This window comes from Oryctolagus cuniculus, chromosome 3 (assembly GCF_964237555.1).
Source record: "Oryctolagus cuniculus chromosome 3, mOryCun1.1, whole genome shotgun sequence".
Classification (NCBI taxonomy): domain Eukaryota; kingdom Metazoa; phylum Chordata; class Mammalia; order Lagomorpha; family Leporidae; genus Oryctolagus; species Oryctolagus cuniculus.
In genome coordinates this window covers 8,751,252-8,771,741 of record NC_091434.1, presented here as the reverse complement: position 1 = coordinate 8,771,741, position 20,490 = coordinate 8,751,252, and the positions used below count along the sequence as shown (strand labels likewise).

The 20,490-nt window shown below is 49.6% G+C and overlaps 1 protein-coding gene across 1 annotated transcript in view; it reads left to right on the top strand.

Annotated features, from left to right (window-relative positions):
• FBXO36 (F-box protein 36) overlaps positions 1–19,580 on the top strand; it is a 103,686-nt gene extending 84,106 nt beyond the window's left edge. The window contains exon 4 of the mRNA XM_002712441.5: positions 19,089–19,580. Within this exon, the coding sequence (XP_002712487.2) occupies positions 19,089–19,277 (189 nt within the window). The 3' untranslated portion in view covers positions 19,278–19,580. The remainder of the gene's footprint in view (positions 1–19,088) is intronic.
• Positions 19,581–20,490: the final 910 nt, after the last annotated feature.

Genomic DNA, 20,490 nt, shown 5'->3' with positions numbered 1-20,490 from the left:
GGCCAGGGCCTGGGTTTGCTCCTCGCAGCAGGTGGAACGAAGGCTGGGCCCCCGCGGTCTTGGGGCCCTCATTCCCCCCACCAGGCAGCATCTTCCCTGCTCTGCACCCTGACCCCGTCCCACCCCTGTCCCGCCGTTGTGTCAGTGCAGTCTCCAGAGTGTCCTCCAAGCTTTCCTGGACCCCTGCGTGCTCGTAGGGCAGTGGGGCTGCTGTCGCCGCCTAACAGGAGCTGCTCTCTCCATGGTCAAGCTCCATTTCACCTGTGTTCCCTTTATCAGCCGTGTCCCTTCATTTATGGCTGATTCCCTTTTAACCACTTTCGGGAGGACATGGAGGCTGCCCTGTGAAATCCTCAGGGACAAGTTTATGGTCATGTTTGGAGTGTCCACCCGCTGCCCCTGACTTCACGGAGGGACTGCTCACCTCCTGTTCCAGGTCAGTGTTGCCCGGCTCAAGGTCTGCCTTGCCTCCTTTCTCTTCCACTGTTGTTACTATTTTACATTTTTTTTGTTTGAGAAATTAACTTCAAGATACAAAGACTTTATTTATTTATGTATTTATTTATTTGACAGGCAGAGTTAGACAGTGAGAGAGAGAGACAGAGAAAAAGGTCTTCCTTCCTTTGATTCACCCCCCAAATGGCCACTATGGCCAGCACTGCACCAATCCGAAGCCAGGAGCCAGGTGCTTCTCCTGGTCTCCCATGGGGTGCAGGGCCCAAGCACTTGGGCCATCCTCCACTGCCTTCCCAGGCCACAGCAGAGAGCTGGACTGGAAGAGGAGCAACCGGGACAGAATTCGGCGCTCCAACCGGGACTAGAACCTGGGGTGCCAGCGCCACAGGCAGAGGATTAGCCTAGTGAGCCGCGGTGCTGGCCACTATTTTACATTTTTCATGTGCACATCATTTTAGATTTTTGGAACTGCTGTGCAGGTGTGTGGTGAGTTTGCATGTGCCTCTCACCTAGCCTTGCCATTGTTGGCATCTTATATAGGATAGCAGGATGTAACTGTGGGGAGCAACTCGGACTAGACTAAGTTACTGGAATTAAGACTTATTCTATGCATCTGCTCTCCCACAATATGGCGCTGGGAGAGGAGTAAACAACTTTTACACAGCTGCCTTCAGTTCGACCAGTAACCTGCAGGAGCTGATCCTGCTCCTGATTGGAGGAGAGCAGCATACTCGGCGTGTGGGTAGCAGAGTTGGGATTGGTGGAAGAGGACTATAAAGGAGGAGAGAGATAAAATGCACCAGGAACATCTAAGGGGAACATCCGGATAACATCTGAGCAGCCCCCAAGAGAGCCGGCCGGCGGTGTGCCGCTCCCCCGCGGAAGTGGGGAAAGTGGCAGGGGGGCCAGCCCCTCCACAGAGGTGGAGGGACGGTAGCCAACCCGGGAAGGACCAGCAGCAAACCCGGGAAGGGCCAAGCAGACAAAAGAACAGCGCAGGGTCCTGTGTCGTTCCTCCATGAAGAGGGGGAGCGACAGTAACCATGGTGGTTTATCTAAACTAAGCAGTTACTGATGGGAGAACGGGTGCAATTACTAAAACGCAGATGCTATTCAGATTTCATCATTTTCTCCACTAAGCTGTTGTTGTATTGGGAGCCAGTCTAGGCTACTGTGTTGCATTTGCTTCCAACCTTTTAATCTTTCTCTCTTTTTCCCCTTCTCTGGACATTAATTTATTCCAATCAGTGTTATCTTTCAAAAACACGGGACCTCTGGGGTAGGCATTTGGCCTAGCAGTTAAGACACTGATTAATTCACATCAGAGTGCTTGGATCCAAGTCCGAGCTCTGGCTCCTGGCTCCAGTTTCCTACTAATGCCCAGCCCTGGAGGCAGCAGGTAACAACTCAGGTACTCCGTGTCTGCCACACAGGTGGGAAATCTGGACGTATGACCTGGGTCGAGTTCCCAGCCTTAGCTTCAGCCATGGCCTTTGCTGGATTTGGGGGCAGTGAATAAGCAGGTGGGAGCACAGTCTCTCTCAAATCAATCAATTAAAAATTTTAAGGAAAGCCTCAGATCCTTGGCTCTATTCTTCTCCAATCTCTCTTCTCTAAAAGTGGTTTGCCCAGCCATTCCCACTCAGGAGGAAAGCATCGTCCGGCTGTGACTTTATACTCCATGGCGACAAGAGAAAAGTAAGGATGAAATAGGAATTTTTCTTTTCTTTTCGTTTTGTTTCATTTCATTTCGACAGGCAGAGTTAGACAGTGAGAGAGAGAGACAGAGAAAAAGGTCTTCCTTCCGTTGGTTCACTCCCCAAATGGCCGCTACGGCCGGCACTGCGCCGCTCCGAAGCCAGGAGCCAGGTGCTTCTTCCTGGTCTCCCATGCGGATGCAGGGCCCAAGCACTTGGGCCATCCTCCACTGCCCTCTCGGGCCACAGCAGAGAACTGGACTGGAAGAGGAGCAACCGGGACAGAACTGGTGCCCCAACCAGGATTAGAACCTGGGTGCTGGCACCACAGGTGGAGGATTAGCCTAGTGAGCCACGGCACCGGCCAAAATAGGAATTTTTCATAAAACCAAACTGATTTCATTTAAATGACCATACTTTTTGAGATATTAGGACTGTCCTACTGCCTACTAGGGAGGGGGTAAAAAGTCTGCACCCTTTTTTTAAAGATTTATTTATTTATTTATTATTTGAAAGGCAGAGTTACAGAGAGGCAGAGACAGAGAGGTCCTCTATCAACTGGTTCACTCCCCAAATGGCTGCAATAGCTGGGGCTGGACTGATCCGAAGCCAGGAGCCAGGAACTTCTTCTGGGTCTCCTGCATGAGTGCGGGGGCCCAGGGACTTGGGCCATCTTCTACTGCTTTCCCAGGCCATAGCAGAGAGCTATATAGGAGGTGGAGCAGACGGGACTCAAACCAGTGCCAATATGAGATGCCAGCACTACAGGCAGTGGTGACTTTATCCACTATGCCACAGTGCCCGCCTATTTTTAATGAAATGGTAGTAATAACAGATGATCGTCTTAAAGATTTATTTATTTATTTGAAAGGCAGAGTTAAACACACACACACACACACACACACACATAAATCCAGAGAGATTTACTCTGCAAAGAGCCACAAAGGCTAGGGCTGGGCCAGGCCAAAGCTGGGAGCCAGGAGCTTTATCTGGGTCTCCTACATAGGTGGTAGGGGCCCCCAAGCACTGGAACCATCTCTTGCTGCTTTCCCAGGTATGTTAACAGGGAGCTGGATTGGAAGTGGAGCTCATATGGGATGATGGTGTTGCAGGTGGCGGCTTAACCTGTTGCGCCACATTGCTGGCCCCTGTCTTATTTTTACATTTTAGAATGTCATTGGTATTAAGACTCCTGAAATTCTTTTTTTTAAAGATTTATTTTATTTATTTGAAAGAGTTACAGAGAGAAGTAGAGACAGAGAGAGAGGCCCTCCACCTGCTGGTTCACTCCCCAGATGGCCGCAACAGCTGGAGCTGCGCCGATACGAAGCCAGGAGCCAGGAGTTTCTTCTGGGTCTCCCAGGTGTGTGCAGGGGCCCAAGGACTTGGGCCATCCTCTACTGCTTTCCATGGCTATAGCAGAGAGCTGAATCAGAAGAGGAGCAGCTGGGACTAGAACCGGCACCCATATGGGATGCCATCGCTTCAGGCCAGGGCTTTAACCCATTGCACCACAGCACCAGCCCCAAGACTCCTGAAATTCTGGCAGCTGTTGGTCTACTATCAGCATACACATCCACTCTCACTTGTCCCTCTATCTGTGCCTCCTAAAACGTCATGGCCACAGTCACAGTCCCCCTGCAGTTGACACACCTACAGGGCCTGTTTCAAGTCTTCTTTGGACTCACCTTTGCTTTCAGAACCCTCTGTTGTGTTTTCTGCTGACTGACTCTTCATTGCTGCGTTGGCTGCAGCCCCATCTGAGCTTGAGGTGGCATTTCCACAGTGCCCTGCTCGATGGCCCTTGGTCACTTCCTGTCGTTTTCAGAGTGAGATCCACGGTCTTAGTGAGCACAGCAGGCTGGGGGCCCTCGCCTTGCCTCCTGCCAGCCCAGCCAGGCTGACTCTGCTGCTCTCTGGGCTCTCCTGGGCCTCTTTGCCTTAGTGTGCTGTATTAGTATTCTTTGCATTCCTTAATGAAAACCCTAGACTGAGTAACTTTGTGAACAAAAGATGTTTATTTTGGCTTATGGTTCTGGAGGTCTGGGATCATGAGGCCACATCTGGTGGTGGCTAACCTACCTCCCTCCTTCCCACCCATCCTCCCTCCCTCTCTCCTTCTTCCTTTTTCTTTCTTTCTTATTTTCCTCCCCCTCTTTCCCTCTTTCTTTCTTAAAAATTTATATATGTATTTGAAAGGCAGAGTGATATAGTGAGATGGAGGGAGAGAGATCGAGATCTTTCATCCACTGGTTCACTCCCCGAACTCCATCCAGGTCCCCCACGTGGGTGACAGGTGCCTGAGCACTTGGGCCATTATCTGTCACCTTCTCAAACACAGTAGCAAGGGGCCGGATTGGAAGCAGAGCAGCCAGGACTCACACTGGTGCTGCAGCACGGATGCCTGGGCCACAAGTGGCAGTGTAACCCGCTGTGCCACATGCCGGCCTCATGATCCTTGTTCTGTGTGTTCTTCTAGAGATAGGTACTCTATGAACATATGTGCATGGGTGTGTGGTATTTAAGTATATACACAAGCACACCCTTTAGAAAAGTGCATGGTAGTAGGTATATTGTTCTCCATCTTTACAACATGTGAGAGCACTTCAGAAATTTGGGAGGTGGTGAGTGTTGTGTCACAAAGGTTGAGCCACTGCTTGGGATACCTGCATCTCCTGTTGGGGTACCCAGTTCAGGTCCTGGCTACTCCACTTGCTAATGATTAGGAGGGCAGCAGATGATAGCTCAAATACCTGAATCTCTGCCACCTACATGGGAGACCCAGGTGGAGTTCCTGGCTGCTGGCTCCTGGCTTCAGGCCAGCCCAGCCCTGAGTGTTGCGGGCATTTGGGGATGAACAAATGGATGGAAGATCTCTCTTTCCCTCTCTCTTCATTTCAAATAAATACATAAATATTTTTTAAAGTTCATGGAAAATGGAATTAAGGTATAATTTTATTTTGGTGCAATTATTTTTTTTAGATCCATGTGTATGAGGCGTCTTTAAAAAGCTCATGGGAAGTGGGTATTCTGAAAAAATTATGATTGGATTTCAAACTATCTTGCTCCCAAAATAAGCTTATCTTTTTTTAGAATTTGCTTTTCTTAGTTCGTGGCTTGTCTATTCTCTTCCTTCCTTCTTTCCCTCCTTCCTTCCTTTTGCTGAAAGAGAGAGAGAGAGAGAGAGAGAGAGAGAGAGAGAGAGAGAGAGAGAGAGAGTTGATCTCTTGTCTGCTGGTTCACTCCTCAAATGCCTACCCAGTGACTAGGGATAAGCTAGGCTGAAGCCAAGAGCAGGAGATGCAGTCCAGGTCTCCCATGTGGCTGGCTGAGACCTGACTACTTGAGCCATCACCTGCTGCCTCCCAGGGTGCACATTTATAGGAAGTGGGATTGGGAGCGGAGCTGAAATTCATCCCCAGCGCTGAAGTATGGGGTACAAGCGTCCCAAGTGGCAGCTTGACCCCTGGCCAAACTCCTGCTCCTTGCTCATCTTTTCATTCCATTTTCTACAAATTTTTCGAAGTGCCCTTTTATTCTAGAGACTTTTTCATATCAGTGCATATAAAACTCCCTCAATTTAAAAATGGGTCATTGGGGCCGGCGCTGTGGTGCAGCAGGTTATCACCCTGGCCTGCAGCGCCGGCATCCCATATGGGCACCAATTCAAGTCCCGGCTGCTCCACTTCCAATCCAGCTCTCTGCTATGGCCTGGGAAAGCAGTAGAAGATGGCCCAAGGTTTGGCTCCTGGCTTCGGATCCGCGCAGCTCCAGCCGTTGCGGCCAATTAGGGAGTGAACCATCTGATGGAAGACCTCTCTCTCTCTCTCTCTCTCTCTCTGTGCCTCTCCTCTCTCTGTGTAACTCCAACTTTCAAATAAATAAATAAATCTAAAAAAATAAATAAAATAAAAATGTGTCACAAGGTATCACCCTATGGATAGATCATAACTTATTTAGCCAGATTCTTCTTAAAAGATGTTTGGTTTGTTTGCTGTCTGCTTTTTATAAATAATGTTACATACTTTATATACAATATGTATATTTATGGAAAAATTCCAATATTAGTAACTATTTTAAAATAACCATATACATATATAGAATTATGGCAGATATATGCATTGGTCAAGATACCACTTTGAATGCCCTCACCCCCTATTGAGCGCCTAGGTTCAAGTCCTACCTTTGGTTCCAATTCCAGCTTCCTGCTAATGTGCACCCTGGGAGGCAACATCCAACAACTCAAGTACGTGGGTCCCTGCCACCCACGTGGAAGATCTGGACTGAGTTCCAGGCTCCTGCCTTCAGCCTGGCCTAGCCCCAGCCATTACAGGCATTTTAGGGGTAAACCTGTAAATGGAAGATCAACCTCTGTTTATATCTCTCTCTGTGGCTTTCAAATAATACATGAATTTTTAAGAAAGAATTATGGCAGATATAGGTAGTATATCGGGACAATAATGCACGCCCACCCAAGAGTAGAAAAAAGAAAGTGTGCAGTGTGGGGTATGCATGTGAGTGGTGGGAACCCAAATACTTGAACCATCATCTGCTGCCTCCCAGGGTGTACATGAGCAGGAAGCTTGATCCAAGTGGTATAAGTGGGACTGAAGCCATGCACTCCAGGAAGGGACATGAGTGTCCTAAGTGGTGACATCACTGCTGTGCCAAATGCCCACAGTATCCTTATTTCCTTTCAGTCCTCCCTCCCTCCACACCTCCCCCCCCACTGCCCATTGAGAAGCGGAGGAAAGAGAGAGAGCAAGTGCTCCCGTTGTCTAACTGATGTGAAAACTATGCAGATAAAATGTCCCAAGGGATTCCAAAAGGCTGGCAGTGTGGTGGAAGGCTCCCGTCGGTACTGTGCACAGGCAGTGGGCACTAGGCAGAGCAGCTGGCTCAAATGATATGGTGCAGTAGGTTAAGCCACCATCTGCAGCACTGGCATCCCCTATGGATGCTGGTTTGAGTCCCAGCTGCTCCACTTCTGATCCAGCTCCCTGATAATGTTCCTGGAAGAGCAGTGAAAGATGGCCCAGTGGTTGGACCCCTGCACCTATGTGGGAGACCTGGGTGAAGCTCCTGGCTCCTGGCTTTGGCCTGGCCCAGCCCTGGCTGTTGCCATTTGGAAAGTAAACCAGCAGATGGAAAATTGCTCTCTCTGTCTCTCCCTCTCTGTGTGTAATTATGACTTTTAAATAAATAAATAAATCATAAAAAAAAGAAAAGAAAAGGTTTTAGATAAGTAAGTTCTAGGGTTCAACTTCTGTAGTATTTCTGTATGTTAGTTTCATGCACCACCACCAGGGGGAGCTGAATCCATAATTAGCTGTACTTTGGATCAAAGCAGCCAGAACCTTAGGATGAGTAACTTGAGTTTATTTTGGTGTTTAGATTTTCATTTCTTTGAGAAAGGGAGAGAGAGCAAGGACGAGATCTTTCATCCTCGGGTTCACTCCCCAAATGCCCACAGCAACCAAGCCAGGAGCCTGGAACCCAATCTAGGCCTCTCACGTGGGAGGCAGGAACTGGAGTTCAGCAAGAAGCTGAAATGGGGAGTGCAGCTGAGGTTCCAGCGTGGCGTGGGAGCCATCCCAAGTGGAGGCTTCACTTCAGAACCAAAGCCCTCCCTTAGCTCCTTGCATTTCCTGTAAGCCAGCAGCTATCAAGCAAAAGAGCCCAGGACTGTCTTAGAAGTGGATATTTGGGAGACCAACTTATACTATTAAACTAAACTCTGAAGATTTTCAAACTAACGTGTGATGATTCATAAATGAAATTATACCAGTGGAAATTTTGGCTCTTTGAAAATTCTTTCCTTACCCCCGCCCCCACCAAAACCTCAAAATTTTCTTCCGTAATCTCCATTCTCCAAGGCACATGGGACATCCTGAAATTCATTGTTCCAGTATTGTGGCCCACAGTCTCCTACGTTCGTGTGAGAGCTCAGATCTTTTACAGGAGGTTCAGCCGGTTTGTTGTGCTTTCTAATATGAAGACATTTTCTAAGAGTTTTCCTTTGTTGCTTGTATTTAGAGTACATAGTAGGATTGGAAGGATACTAAACATTGCAGGACTGTTGAAGGTGAGATAAGATACTGGGCATCCTGTGCCCTAACATCAGACTGCTTTGGAGGCTCTGGCTGCCGTGGGGCTACAGTGTTGCTGCTTAACAATAGCCCCTGTATGCGAATGTCATAGCTGGTGCTTTGATGTTTGCAGAGAAAGGGTCTTGAGCAGTTATGCTTATGGCAGTATTCACTGCTGCTTGTAATCCATTCTTTCCCCGTATTTGATTACTCTCAGGGTAGCATGAAGTTTAAACATACAGAATACGGGCTGCTTCCTGTTCAGACGTGAGCGTCAGGGCGTAAGGAAATGCAGATAACACTTAACATCTTTCTCCCTTCCCAGGAAGAGGTCCGGATGCACGAGAGCAAAGCAGCAGAGCCAAGGCCAGGCCGGGTTGTGCTGGATTGGGGGTGGGGTAGTAGGGGAAGTGGGGAGTGGGCCATGTAGGCTGGAGTGATGGTCCCTGGTGGGTGGACAGCCACCAGCATCCCCTCATCAGTTCACCTTCAGATAGTGGTCAAGGGCTGGGTGGGGTCCTCTCACCCCTGGCATTTGGGTGGGGCTGCAGCTTGGAAAGGACAAGCAGAGGTGGTGGTGGCGGCAGACAGAGCCGGACTGTGTTCAGGGTGGAAGCAGGCACAGAACCCAACTCCTTCGGAAGTGCGCATGTGGGGGGAGGGTGTGGGAGGTGGGACAGCTGGGGCCTCCATCTGAGAGATGGCGTTTGGGGACCTAGAACCCAGTGTGGGCTCTAAAAGGCTCAGGGCTACACCCCTCAGATGAGGCACTGTCCACACCATATCCAAGCCCACAGCATAGAGACGTGAAGACGTTTGCTCTCCTGCCTCCCACTGGCCAGGTGTCTGGGGTGGGCTTTACTGACCACGCTCTAGCCATGGGTGGGGCACGCCCATCCCAAGGCTGTATAAGGTCCAGGGAAATCATTTGGTTTGGTTGTGCCAAGGCAACCGCAGGTAGGACTCAAGATTCAATGCATCTCTAGCAGGCTAATTTTTGAGTTGATAATTTTGTATGGCCCACGAGTGGTGGTTATAAATATCCACATGGCCCTTGGCAGAGAAAAGGTTCTCCACCTCTGCTAGCCCATGCCAGTGTGCACAGTGCAGTGCTCTGCAGTCTGGTTTCTGTGATGTGAGGGCCAGGACATTCTAGAACTCTCTCCAGAAGGATGGTCAGAATTTCAATGCCACATGGTTTTGTTTGGATTCAGTAGCTTGCGTCTGGGCTTCTTGGTTTCATGCCGCCATTAGCATATTGTGATTCTTGGATGGCGGAGCCGTCTCCTTCAGTGTTCTCTTGGTATCCCCATGCCTGGCAAATGTAGGTTCTGGAGAAATGGCTGCATCGATAGAGTTTTAAATTCATCTGAAAGGTTACTTGCAGAAGAGAAAGTACATGTCCCTGGTCTTAGATTCTGTGAGCATGAATTAATTAGTCGCATTGTTCTTTGTCCAAGAACACAAGGGTACTTCAAAAAGTTTGTGGAAAATAGATTAAGAGGCTAGTGTTGTGGTGTAGCGGGTTAAACCTCTGCCTGCAAGGCCAGCATCCCATATGGGCACTGGTTCGAGTCGTGGCTGCTCTACTTCTGACCCAGCTCTCTGATGTGTCCTGGGAAAGCAGTGGAAGATGCCCAAGTGCTTGGGCCCCTGTACCCACGTGGGAGACCCAGATGAAGCTCCTGGCTTCTGACTTCCATCTGGCCCAGCTCCAGCCATTGTGGCCATTTGAGGAGTGAACCAGAAGATAGAAGATCTCTCTCTCTCTCTCTCTCTCTCTGTAATTCTGCCTGTCAAATAAATAAATATTTTTTTTAAAAAAGATTTGTTTATTTATTTGAAAGGCAGAGTTACAGAGAGGGAGGCAAAAAGACAAAGAGAGAGGTCTACCATTCACTGGTTGACTCCCCAAATGGCTGAAACGGCTGGAGTTGGATCGAGCCAAAGCCAGGAGCCAGGAGCTTCTTCTAGATCTCCCATGCAGGTGCAGGGGCCCAAGTCCTTTGGCCATCTTCCACTGCTTTCCCAGGACATAGCAGAGAACTAGATCAGAAGTGGAACAGCTGGGACTTGAACTGGTGCCCACATGGGATGCTGGCACTGCATGCTGTGGCTTTACCTGCTACACCACAGTGCCAGCCCCAATAAAATACATATTTTAAAAAATATTTTTTATTTATTTGAGAGGTGGAGTAATAGATAGAGGGAGAGACAGAGAAAGAAAGAGGTCTTTCATCTCCTGGTTTCCTCCTCAAATGGACACAATGGCCAGAGCTGGACTTGACCTGCAATGCCACAGTGCTAGCCCAAAATAAATCTTAAAAACAAAAGAAAAAGAAAATGAAATTATGGAATTAAGAGGTAAATTAATTTTGATGCAAAAAATAGAAACGCCATGCAGGGTCTTTTCATACTATGCATTTCCATGGACTTCCTGAAGTCCGAGCCCATGTGGTTTGATGCACCTCTATTCCTATTGGCGTCCTGTCTATGGATGGTCTTTCCCGCCTCCTCCGACTCCCAGTTATGGCACCTGAGTGTTCTTCTCGGAGGCTGACTGCTCGTGTGGCCTTTCTCTCTGAGAAATGGGCAAGGGAACCTGCTCTCTGTGCTTTCTCCTGCTTACCAGTATTCCAGGCACTTTGTAGCCTGTGCTGTGCCTAACTCTCACAACACTAAAAGCTGATTACCTAACCACTGCTTACTGAGTGTCCACTAAGCACTGGATGTATGTACATAACCCAGTGTTGTGCTCACTGTGGCCCATGGGGTTGGGGCTGTCTTGCCCTGATTTTGGGGAGGAGGAATCAGGCCTAGATGAAGAACACAGATCATGAGCAATGCAGCCAGGATCCAAGCCTCACAGTCTCATCCCCTGGCTGATGTTCTTTTTATTTAAACATTTTTTTAATTTGTAATTCCTTACTTATTTGAAAGGCAGAGGGACAGAAAGAAAGAGAAAGAGGAAGAGAGGGATAGTCTATCTACAGGTTCACTCCCCAAATACCTGCATAGCCAGGGTTGGACCAGACTGGAGCCAGGAGCTCAACCCAGATCTCCGTGTGGGTGGCAGAAACTCAAGCACTGGGGCCATCATCTGCTGTTTCCCCGGTGCATTAGCAGGGAGCTGGACCGGAAGTGGAGCAGCCGGGCACTCTGATAGGGGATGCTGGTTTTCCAAGTGGAACCAAGGGCTGTGCCAAACACACAGTCCTCACCCTATCATTTATTTAATGGGCTCATAAATGAAGGGCCCCGGGGCTGGGATGAAGGTTATGCATGGACTTAACAACATGAACCTCCTATGGTGAAGGTCAGTCTGGCTGCTGTCACAGGAGAGACCAATCCGAACCCTCGGTAAGGTGCCAGGCTCCGGGGTCCGGTTGGAGACTTGGTGGCAGGTCAGTTACACTGAACCCTTTTCCTTATAGAGGAGGAAGAGATTCATTGTCCCTGGATTTGGTGCCCACCCTACACATGGATGTGCCTTCCTTTCATCTAAACCCTATATAAACTGACTGCTTATTTCATTTTTTTAAAAAAAGATTTATTTATTTGAGAGGTAGAGTTACAGATGAGAGAGACAGAGACAGAGAGAAAGGTCTTCTATCTGATAGTTCACTCCCCAAATGGCTGCAACGGCTGGAGCTGAGCCAATCTGAAGCCAGATACCAGGAGCTTCTTCCGGCTCTCTCTTGTGGGTGCAGGGGCCCAAGGAATTGGGTCATCTGCTACTACTTTCTCAGGCCATAGCAGAGAGCTGGATCAGAAGAGGAGCAGCTGGGATTTGAACCGGCACCCATCTGGAATGCTGGCACCACAGACTATGGCTTTACCTGCTATGCCACAGCACCAGCCCCAACTGCGTGCTTTATTTGTTATCATGTTACATGATAAGCATGTTACAACATTGCTTTTAATTTCTTTAAATACATTTATTATGGAGCACACAGTCTCCACATCCAGAATGAGCTGGCCTTAGAAAACGAGGGAACAGCTTCCTGGAGATGCTTTTTGTGTCTCCTAAGCTAAGAGATGGCTCTTGACAAGTGTGGGGCGCCGCTCTGCAGAACGTGGTCAGCACTGTCATCCACTGGCCGTGCACACACGATCCTAGTTCCTCCATAGCTGTAGCTGAAGGAGGGAGGTGGCTCTCTTCAAGTTTCATGTCACCACCAGCAGGAAGGCGTATTGCTTTTTCTCACAACGTTGGGTTCTACTAGATTAGAGGTTTTGGGAAGTTTGGGTAGTCAAAGAATGAATGATTGCACCTGAAGAGCAATAATGATTTCACCAAACTAGAAATTGAGATTGCTATGCAGGCTGCTAACACCGTTGGACAGACAGGAAAAAACAGGGTGGGGAGCATTACTCTGTTGGTTCAGGTAGTTAATTTGCTCATCAAGGAGAAACAGCGTTGCTGGTTCACTGGAGGGGGTGTTTCTGGAACCTGCGGGTGCCTGCTAACACTGGCAGATCCAGTGGCAAAAGTCAGTGGAAAATGACAGCGTTTGTTACCTGTGGGACCAAGAAGTGCTGATATCATGGAAGGAAATGGAGAGGGTTTGATTCCCATCACCTGGTACAGAATCTGACCAACTGAGATGCCGACTGAGGACAAAGGGAAACTGGAGTGGGTCGTAGAGGGAGAAGGTTACAAATGTGAGCACAGCCTTGCAGAAGCCGGGACTGTAGAAGCTCCTCATACCTGTTTCCTTACTCGGCTGCATGTCTGTGGCTATGTAGGCCAAGATTTCCCTGTCCCTTTCTCTTACTACTTTATGTAGGGCCAACTGGTGCCGATTGGCTTTGTAATTCTAGCGCATAGGATATAAAGATGCATTGGGGCACCGGTGTTGTGGCACTGTGGGTTAAGTCACTGACTGCAACACCAGAATCTGATATGGGGCCAGTTCAAGTCCTGGCTGCTCCACTTCCGATCTTGCTTCCTGCTAATGCACCTGGGAAAGCAGCAGTAGACAGCCCAAGGCCCAGCCCTAACTCTTGTGGCCATTTGGGAAGTGAACCAGCAGATAAAAGCCCTCTCTCGCTCTGTCTCTCCACCCACCCAACTTTGCCTTTTAAATAAGTAAATACATTTTAGTTAAAAAAAGAAGATGCATTGAGATTGACTGCAGGTAACACCCAGAGGCACATAGTGGGAGAGGTGGGAATGGGGAGGAGAAGTTTGGGCATGAGCACGTTTGCCCCATGCGAGGAAAGCTGCTATTGTGTTGGGTGGGAGGGTGGTGCTTCCGCTGGTGCTGTGACCTGGAAGTGCTAAGTGTGAGAGAAGGGCATGTGTGCAGGAGAATCCCCAGAAGGTCAGGCCGCAGAGGCTGTCACAGGTCACCTTGCTCAGCACCCACACCCGCTCCCTTACGGAGACCGAGTTGCCTTTGTGGACTGCCGAGGCTGGATGAGAGCTACACATCCCCAGACTGCAACTGGTGCATTGGATGTAGCCTGGGCTTTCTCAAGTAGACCCCCCTGCAAGAGCCATGGAAGAGAGGCGTGGTCAGGGTGAGGTAGCCCCATCCATGTGAGCTGTCACTGGACACATACGGGGGGCGGGGGTTGCAGTGTCTGGCCCAAGGTATCAAAGCATCCTGGGTGCCAGGTTGGGGGGCAGAAACAGTGAGGCTTCCACTAGTCAGTGATTGATTTTTAAGCTTTTCCAAGCTTTACTGGTTTATGCATTTGAAAGGCAGAGTTGAAGAGAGAGAGAGATTTTCCATTCATTGGTTTGCTTTCTAAGTGCTCATAACAGCCAAGGCTGGGCTGGGTGGAAGCTGGGAGCCCAGAGCTCCATCTGGGTGTTCCACACTGGTAGCAGGAACACAAGCACATGAGCCATCATCTGCTGCCTTCCCAGGCACCTTCGCAAGGAGCTGGATCAGAAGTGGAGCAGCGAGAACTCAAAGCAGTACTCTGATATGGGGTGCAGGCATCCCAAGTGGGGCTTAACCCACTGCACTACCTCACCTGCCCCTTTAACTTTTTAATTATTTATTTGAGAGGGAGGGAAGGAGAGAGAGAACGAGAGTGAGCGAGCGAGCGAGAGATTGAGAGAGATTGATTCCATTCACTGGTTTACTTCTCAGATGCCTGCAATGGCTAGGTCTGAACCAGAGTGCAACCAGAAGTTGGAAGCTCAATCCAGGTCTGCCATGCATGGGTGGTAGGAACCCAGTTAATTTGAGCTCTCAGCACTACCTTCTGGGGTCTGCATTAGGAGGAAGCTGGAGTCAGGAGCTGTAATCAGGTATTGGACCCAGACATTCTAAAACTGGGGTGTTGAAGTCCCCTGTTAGTATTGTATTAGAGTCTGTGTCTCCCTTTAGATCCATTAACAGTTCTTTTAAATAGCCAGGCACCCTGTAATTTGGTACATACACATTTATGATAGTCATGTCTTCCTGTTGTATTGATCCCTTAATCATTACATAATGTCCTTCTCTGTCTCTTTTATCAGTTTTTGTGTTAAAGTCTATTTTGTCTGATATTAGGATGGCTACACCTGCCCCTTTTTTCTTTCCATTTGCATGGGATATCTTTTTCCATCCTTTGACTTTCAGTCTATGTGTATCTTTGTTGGTGAGGTGTGTTTCTTGTAGGCAGAAAATAGACAGGTCTTATTTTTTAAACTGTTTGGCCAGTCTGTATCTTTTAACTGGAGATTTGAGGCCATTTACTTTCAAGGTAACTATTTGTAAGCAACTACTTGGCGCTGCCAGTTTTCCATGAATTTTCCTGTTGTTTGCTTTGGTTTTCTTTTGTACTTTTACTGGGGGATTTTCTGTCTTTGCATTCTTTCATGATGATGGCTTTCTTTCTGTGTTTCTGTTTGTAGCATATCCTTTAGCATCATTTGTAAGGCTGGACAAGTGGTGACAAGTTCTTTCCATTTCTGTTTGTTATGGAAGATCTTTATTTCACCTTTATTCATAAATGAGAGCTTTGCAGGGTATGTATTCTGGGTTGACAGTTTTTTCTCTTCAGATTTGGACTATTTTTTTTTTTTAATTTTTATTTTTGACAGGCAGAATGGACAGTGAGAGAGAGAGAGACAGAGAGAAAGGTCTTCCTTTTACCATTGGTTCACCCTCCAATGGCCGCCGTGGCCGGTGCACTGCACTGATCTGAAGCCAGGAGCCAGGTGCTTCTTCCTGGTCTCCCATGGGGTGCAGGGCCCAAGCACTTGGGCCATCCTCCACTGCACTCCCGGGCCACAGCAGAGAGCTGGCCTGGAAGAGGGGCAACCGGGACAGAATCCAGTGCCCCGACTGGGACTAGAACCTGGTGTGCCGGCGCCGCAGGTGGAGGATTAGCCTTATGAGTCGCGGCGCTGGCCAAAGATTTGGACTATATCTTGCATTGTCTTCTAGCTTATAGGGTTTCTGATGAGAAGTCAGCCATGAGTCTAGATGGAGATCCTCTGAAATAATCTGGTGTTTCTCTCACACATGTTTTAGAATCTTTTCTTTTTACCTTACTCTGTCTGGAAAGCTTGACTACAACGTGTCATGGTGAAGATCTTTTCTGCTCATGCCTGTTAGGAGTTCTATGGGTTTCCTGTACTTGGCCATTCCTTTCTTCCCTTTGGGGAGGTTTTCTGTAATTATTTCACTAAATAAGCCTTCTTGTCCCTTCTGTCTTTCCTCAGGCACTCCTAAGACCCATGTGTTGGGTCGTTTGATAGTATCCCATAGATCTCCATCTCCAACAACGGTTTGTTCTTCTTTCTTTCTTTCTTTTTATTTATTTATTTTATTTATTTGAAAGACAGAGTTACAGAGAGAGGTAGAGACAAAGAGAGAGAGAGAGGGGTCTTCCATCCACTGGTTCACTCCCCAGATGGCTGCAACGTCCGGAGCTACGCTGATCCAAAGCCAGGAGCCAGGAGCTTCTTCCAGGTTTCCTGCATGGGTGCAGGGGCCCAAGGACTTGAGCATCTCCCACTGCTTTTCCAGGCCATAGCAGAGAGCTGGATCGGAAGAGGAGCAGCCAGGACTAGAACCAGCACCCATATGGGATGCTGGAGCCTCAGGTCAGGGCGTTAACCCGCTGCGCCACAGCGCCAGCCCCTGTTTTTAAGTTTTCTAATTTCTTCTCCTTCTTCTCCTTCTTCTTCTTATTTTTCAGTCTGACTGTAAAATTTCCAGAGATTTGTCTTCTAGCTCAGATATTCTTTCTTCTGCCTCAGAAACTCTGTTGTTAAGGCTTTCCACTGCATTTTTATTTGATCTATCGAATTCTTCATTTCTAATATTTCATTTTGATTTCTGGCTGCAGGTCGCTGTTGTAGGGAGGACAAGGGGGGAGAGAGAGAGACATACTGCTTCCTTCCCTGCTCCCACCGCCACCGCCCTATGTGAGCAGTCACCCCGCTGCCCTGAGGGATCCGCGCCAGACTCAGAAATGCTGCAGTTCACTAAGCCCTCCCTCCAGCTCTGTCAACAGCAGCCTGGGCCGTGCAGTCCGGCCTCACCTGGTTTGCCAGGGCAGCGTTTCTTTCCGGATCCAAGCTGCTGGCTCCTTTGTTTTGTGATCGTTGCTACGAGTCTGCACCTTCCACCCAATTCCGGGCCATTTCTGCTGCTCTCCCAGGGCCTCCCGCTCCAGCTGCTCCTACAGCTTCATCCTGACCGTGTGCTTTCTCCACTTTTAGAATATTGATTGCGCTTAGCCTAAATCAGACCGCACTGTGACTACTCTGCCATCTTGGAACGCCCCTGGAGGCTTAACTTTCTATGCTACAATGTCAGCCCCAGGAATCTTAACCATTGGGCTAAATCTCACACCGTGTTTTGTTCTTTAATCTGGCTGCTGTTGCTCTTGGCTGTGTAACATTGAACTTTTCCCTCTGAATTTGTTTGTTTATTTGAAAGGCAGAGTGACAGAAGAGGGAGGGAGGGTAGAGAGAGAGAGAGAAAGAGAGAGAGAGAAAGAAGAGAGAGAGAGAGAATTCTTCTGTCCCATCTACTGGTTCATTCCCCAAATACATGCAACAGCTGGGGTCAGGCCAGGCCAAAGCCAGGAGCCCAGAGCTCTACCACCATTTGGATGGCAGGGACTCAAGCCCTTGGGCCATCGTCTGCTGCCTCCCAACGTGCATTAGCAGGAGGCTGGATTAGAAGCAGAGAAACCCAAACTCAAACCAGCACTGCGACATGGGATGCAGATGCCCCAGGCAGCGGCTTAACCTGCTGTGCCGCAGCACCTGCCCCTCTGACTTCACTAGGTAGTCTGTGAGCTACCTGTTCGCTCCACTGAATCCCCTTGTGCTTACACAAGCCTGGAACAAGTGCTCTGTCCAATACAGCAGGCACTCCGTGCAGCTTGGATGCGTGGATGCGTGGATGAATAGGCTGTGGAGACTGGGGGGCAGGTTACCTTCACCTGAAAGGCCCTCAGGTGCAGCGGGTTTAGTTCGGACTTTTCCACTTCTCCCCTTACCATTCATTTCTTGCCTGTCCTTCTCTGCTCTCAGTATTCTGCCCCTGGTAGTTTCTGCCACCCTTCTGACTGGCCACGGCTCACCTGCCGAAGACTCAAAGCTGTCCACTAAGCGAGCATGAATTCTAGGGAGGTAGAAAGGCCAGGGCATGAGCCAAGGCCTGTCCTGGAGAGGAAGAGTGTGGATTTCAGCACCTTGGTGTTCAGCACCAGCTGTCTGAGCTGGTCTGGTGCCTTTTCTCTTTGTCATTCTGTCCTGAGAGGTTCACAGTTCCAACACCCTGGCCTCTCTAAGCAGAGCACATGTGGATTCAGTATTGTGGAATCTGAGAGACTTTACGATGCCTTTCTGCCTCTCCCAGGTAAGTGGAGGAGTTCCCCCTTAAGGAAGAATTTTAGGAGTGAAGATATTAAATTCAACCTAAATTTCATTATATCAGTCATAAGACCGACTCTCTGGACTGTTGCTAGGGAGGTGATCTGCACAGGTCATCACCCATCACTCCTACTGCTCCCTGTCATTGACCTGTCGGGCCCATCAGCTTCTTGCCTCTTGGTCTCCTTGTGTGGGAAGTCAGTTCCTGGGTGACTTGGAGTTTCCACAGAGGGGGCCAGTCAGGGAGGGTCACAAGCAGAAAGCAGGAGTCCGGGCCTGCATGCCATCCGTGCGCAGGAACCATGGGCTGCCTGTTGTCCTTCCCCCAGCCCAGATGTCTCCACGTCTGGGTTGTCACATGTGATGACCACGGAGCTATGCGAGGGAGATCCAGGCTGGAGGGCAGCTCCCTCAGCTGCACAGGTGGCACAGGTAGGGCCCACCGCCAAAGCCCCTGCAGAAGCCTTCGGGAAGCACGGTTCCGATCACCAGGGCTGAGCACTGCCTGTCGCCAAATGCCGTTGTCTGCCCCTGCCATGCGAGGAACTGGAAGCTGATGGAAGTGTTGTGGATGCAGCCGTGCCATCTACAACCACCTCAGGTTGCACACTTCAGACGAGATTGGGAATGGACTTACTGACTTGACTATTAATCAGATAGCCGTGCCCTAGTCACAGCGATGTTTTGGCCAGTGATGGGCTGTGTATCCCATGACAGTTCTGAAAAGTGTGTCACCTAGGGACCCCATAGCCATTTTGGTTTGGGTAAGTGCACTCCGATGGAGCCTCCTAAGGAAGCATGTCTCACCACACGTCCCCATCACTAAGGGGCGCATGACTGTGTCCCTTACACAGCCGAGCCCTGGCCTCCTCTCTTGCGGGAGGACCGGTATCTGGCCCACCTGCCCGTACACGTAGTGTTTCTCATGCAGCATCTCACAGCAGTGACTTTATCTGAGTCCCACATGTGCTGTAACCCACTTCTGGCTTCTCTCTCCCACCCCCATAGTTGTGCGCCTCGGACAAGCTGTGGGAGCGGATAGTTCGGTTGGCCTGTGACACCATCACCCCTGACATGAAGTCCCTGGCGGAGAACGTGGGCTGGAAACAGATTTTCTTCACCAACAAGTTCCAGTTCCTGCGGCAGCTCCGCAAGCGGAAGCAGAGGCAGGGCACCCAGGGGGAGAAGCGGCTGTAGGGGACCGGCCCGCACTGGCTGGGAGCCGAGGCATGGCCTGCTGCTGCCTGCAGGATCCAGATCTTTCTCGGCTCCTTTTCTTAACAACTGGAAGGTTTTGCTGCCTCCAGGAGCCCTTTGAAATGCACAGAAGACTTAGATAACAAATGCAGCAGAACCGAGCCACCCGATGCCTGCCGTGGAGGCCAAAATCGTGGCCCAAGTACAAGGGCGGCCACACACGGCACATCTTCCCTACCCACCGACACCCCTGAGAAGAGACTTCGGCTGTACACAGACAATAAATGATTATTTTGCAGGTTTTATCTAGGCATGTCAGTGGGTAAGTGGGCCTTTGGATTTTTTTTCCTGGTGTTTCGTCAGCTGAGTGCAGTGATGGATTGGGGGCTGAGCATCCACACAGGGCAGGCTGTGAGCAGCAGGGTGTCGCTCCCCATCTTCGTGGAGGAACGACACAGGACCCTGCGCTGTTCTTTTGTCTGCTCGGCCCTCCCCGGGTTTGCTGCTGGTTCTTCCCGGGTTGGCTGCCGTCCCTTCCACCTCCGTGGAAGGGCGGTTCCCCCTGGCCACTTTCCCCACTTCCGCAGGGGAGCAGCACACCGCCAGCCGGCTCTCTCGGGGGCTGCACAGGTGTTCCCCTTAGATGTTCCTCTTAGATGTTCCTGGTGCATGCCGTCTCTCTCCTCCTTTATAGTCCTCTTCCGCCAATCCTAACTCGGCTGCCCACATGCCGAGTACGCTGCTCTCCTTCAATCAGGAGCAGGATCAGCTCCTGGAGGTCATCACTCAAGTTGGCAAGAGGCAGCTGCGTAGAAGCTGTTTTCTCCTCTCCCAGCACCATATTGTGGGAGAGCAGATGCATAGAATAAGTCTTAATTCCAGTAACTTAGTCCAGTCCGGGTTGCTCCCCACAGCAGGGGTCCTGGGTTGCGTTCTGTGTGGGCACAGTGGCCTTCCTAGCTGTGTGCTCGGTGCCCAGGGCAAAGAGTTTATGGAAAACGTTTGGTAGGAAAAAACATGGAGTAGATTTCAAAAGATTTTAGCACTAAAAGAAACTTTTTGTTTTGAAAGGCAGAGAGCTAGAGACAGGCAGACAGCGCCCATCTGCTAATTTATCCCCTAAATGCCCTCAACAGCCAGTGCTGGGACAGGCCAAAGCCAGGAGCCCAGCCAGAGCTCAGTCCACGTCTCCCACCTGGTTGGCAAGGGCCAT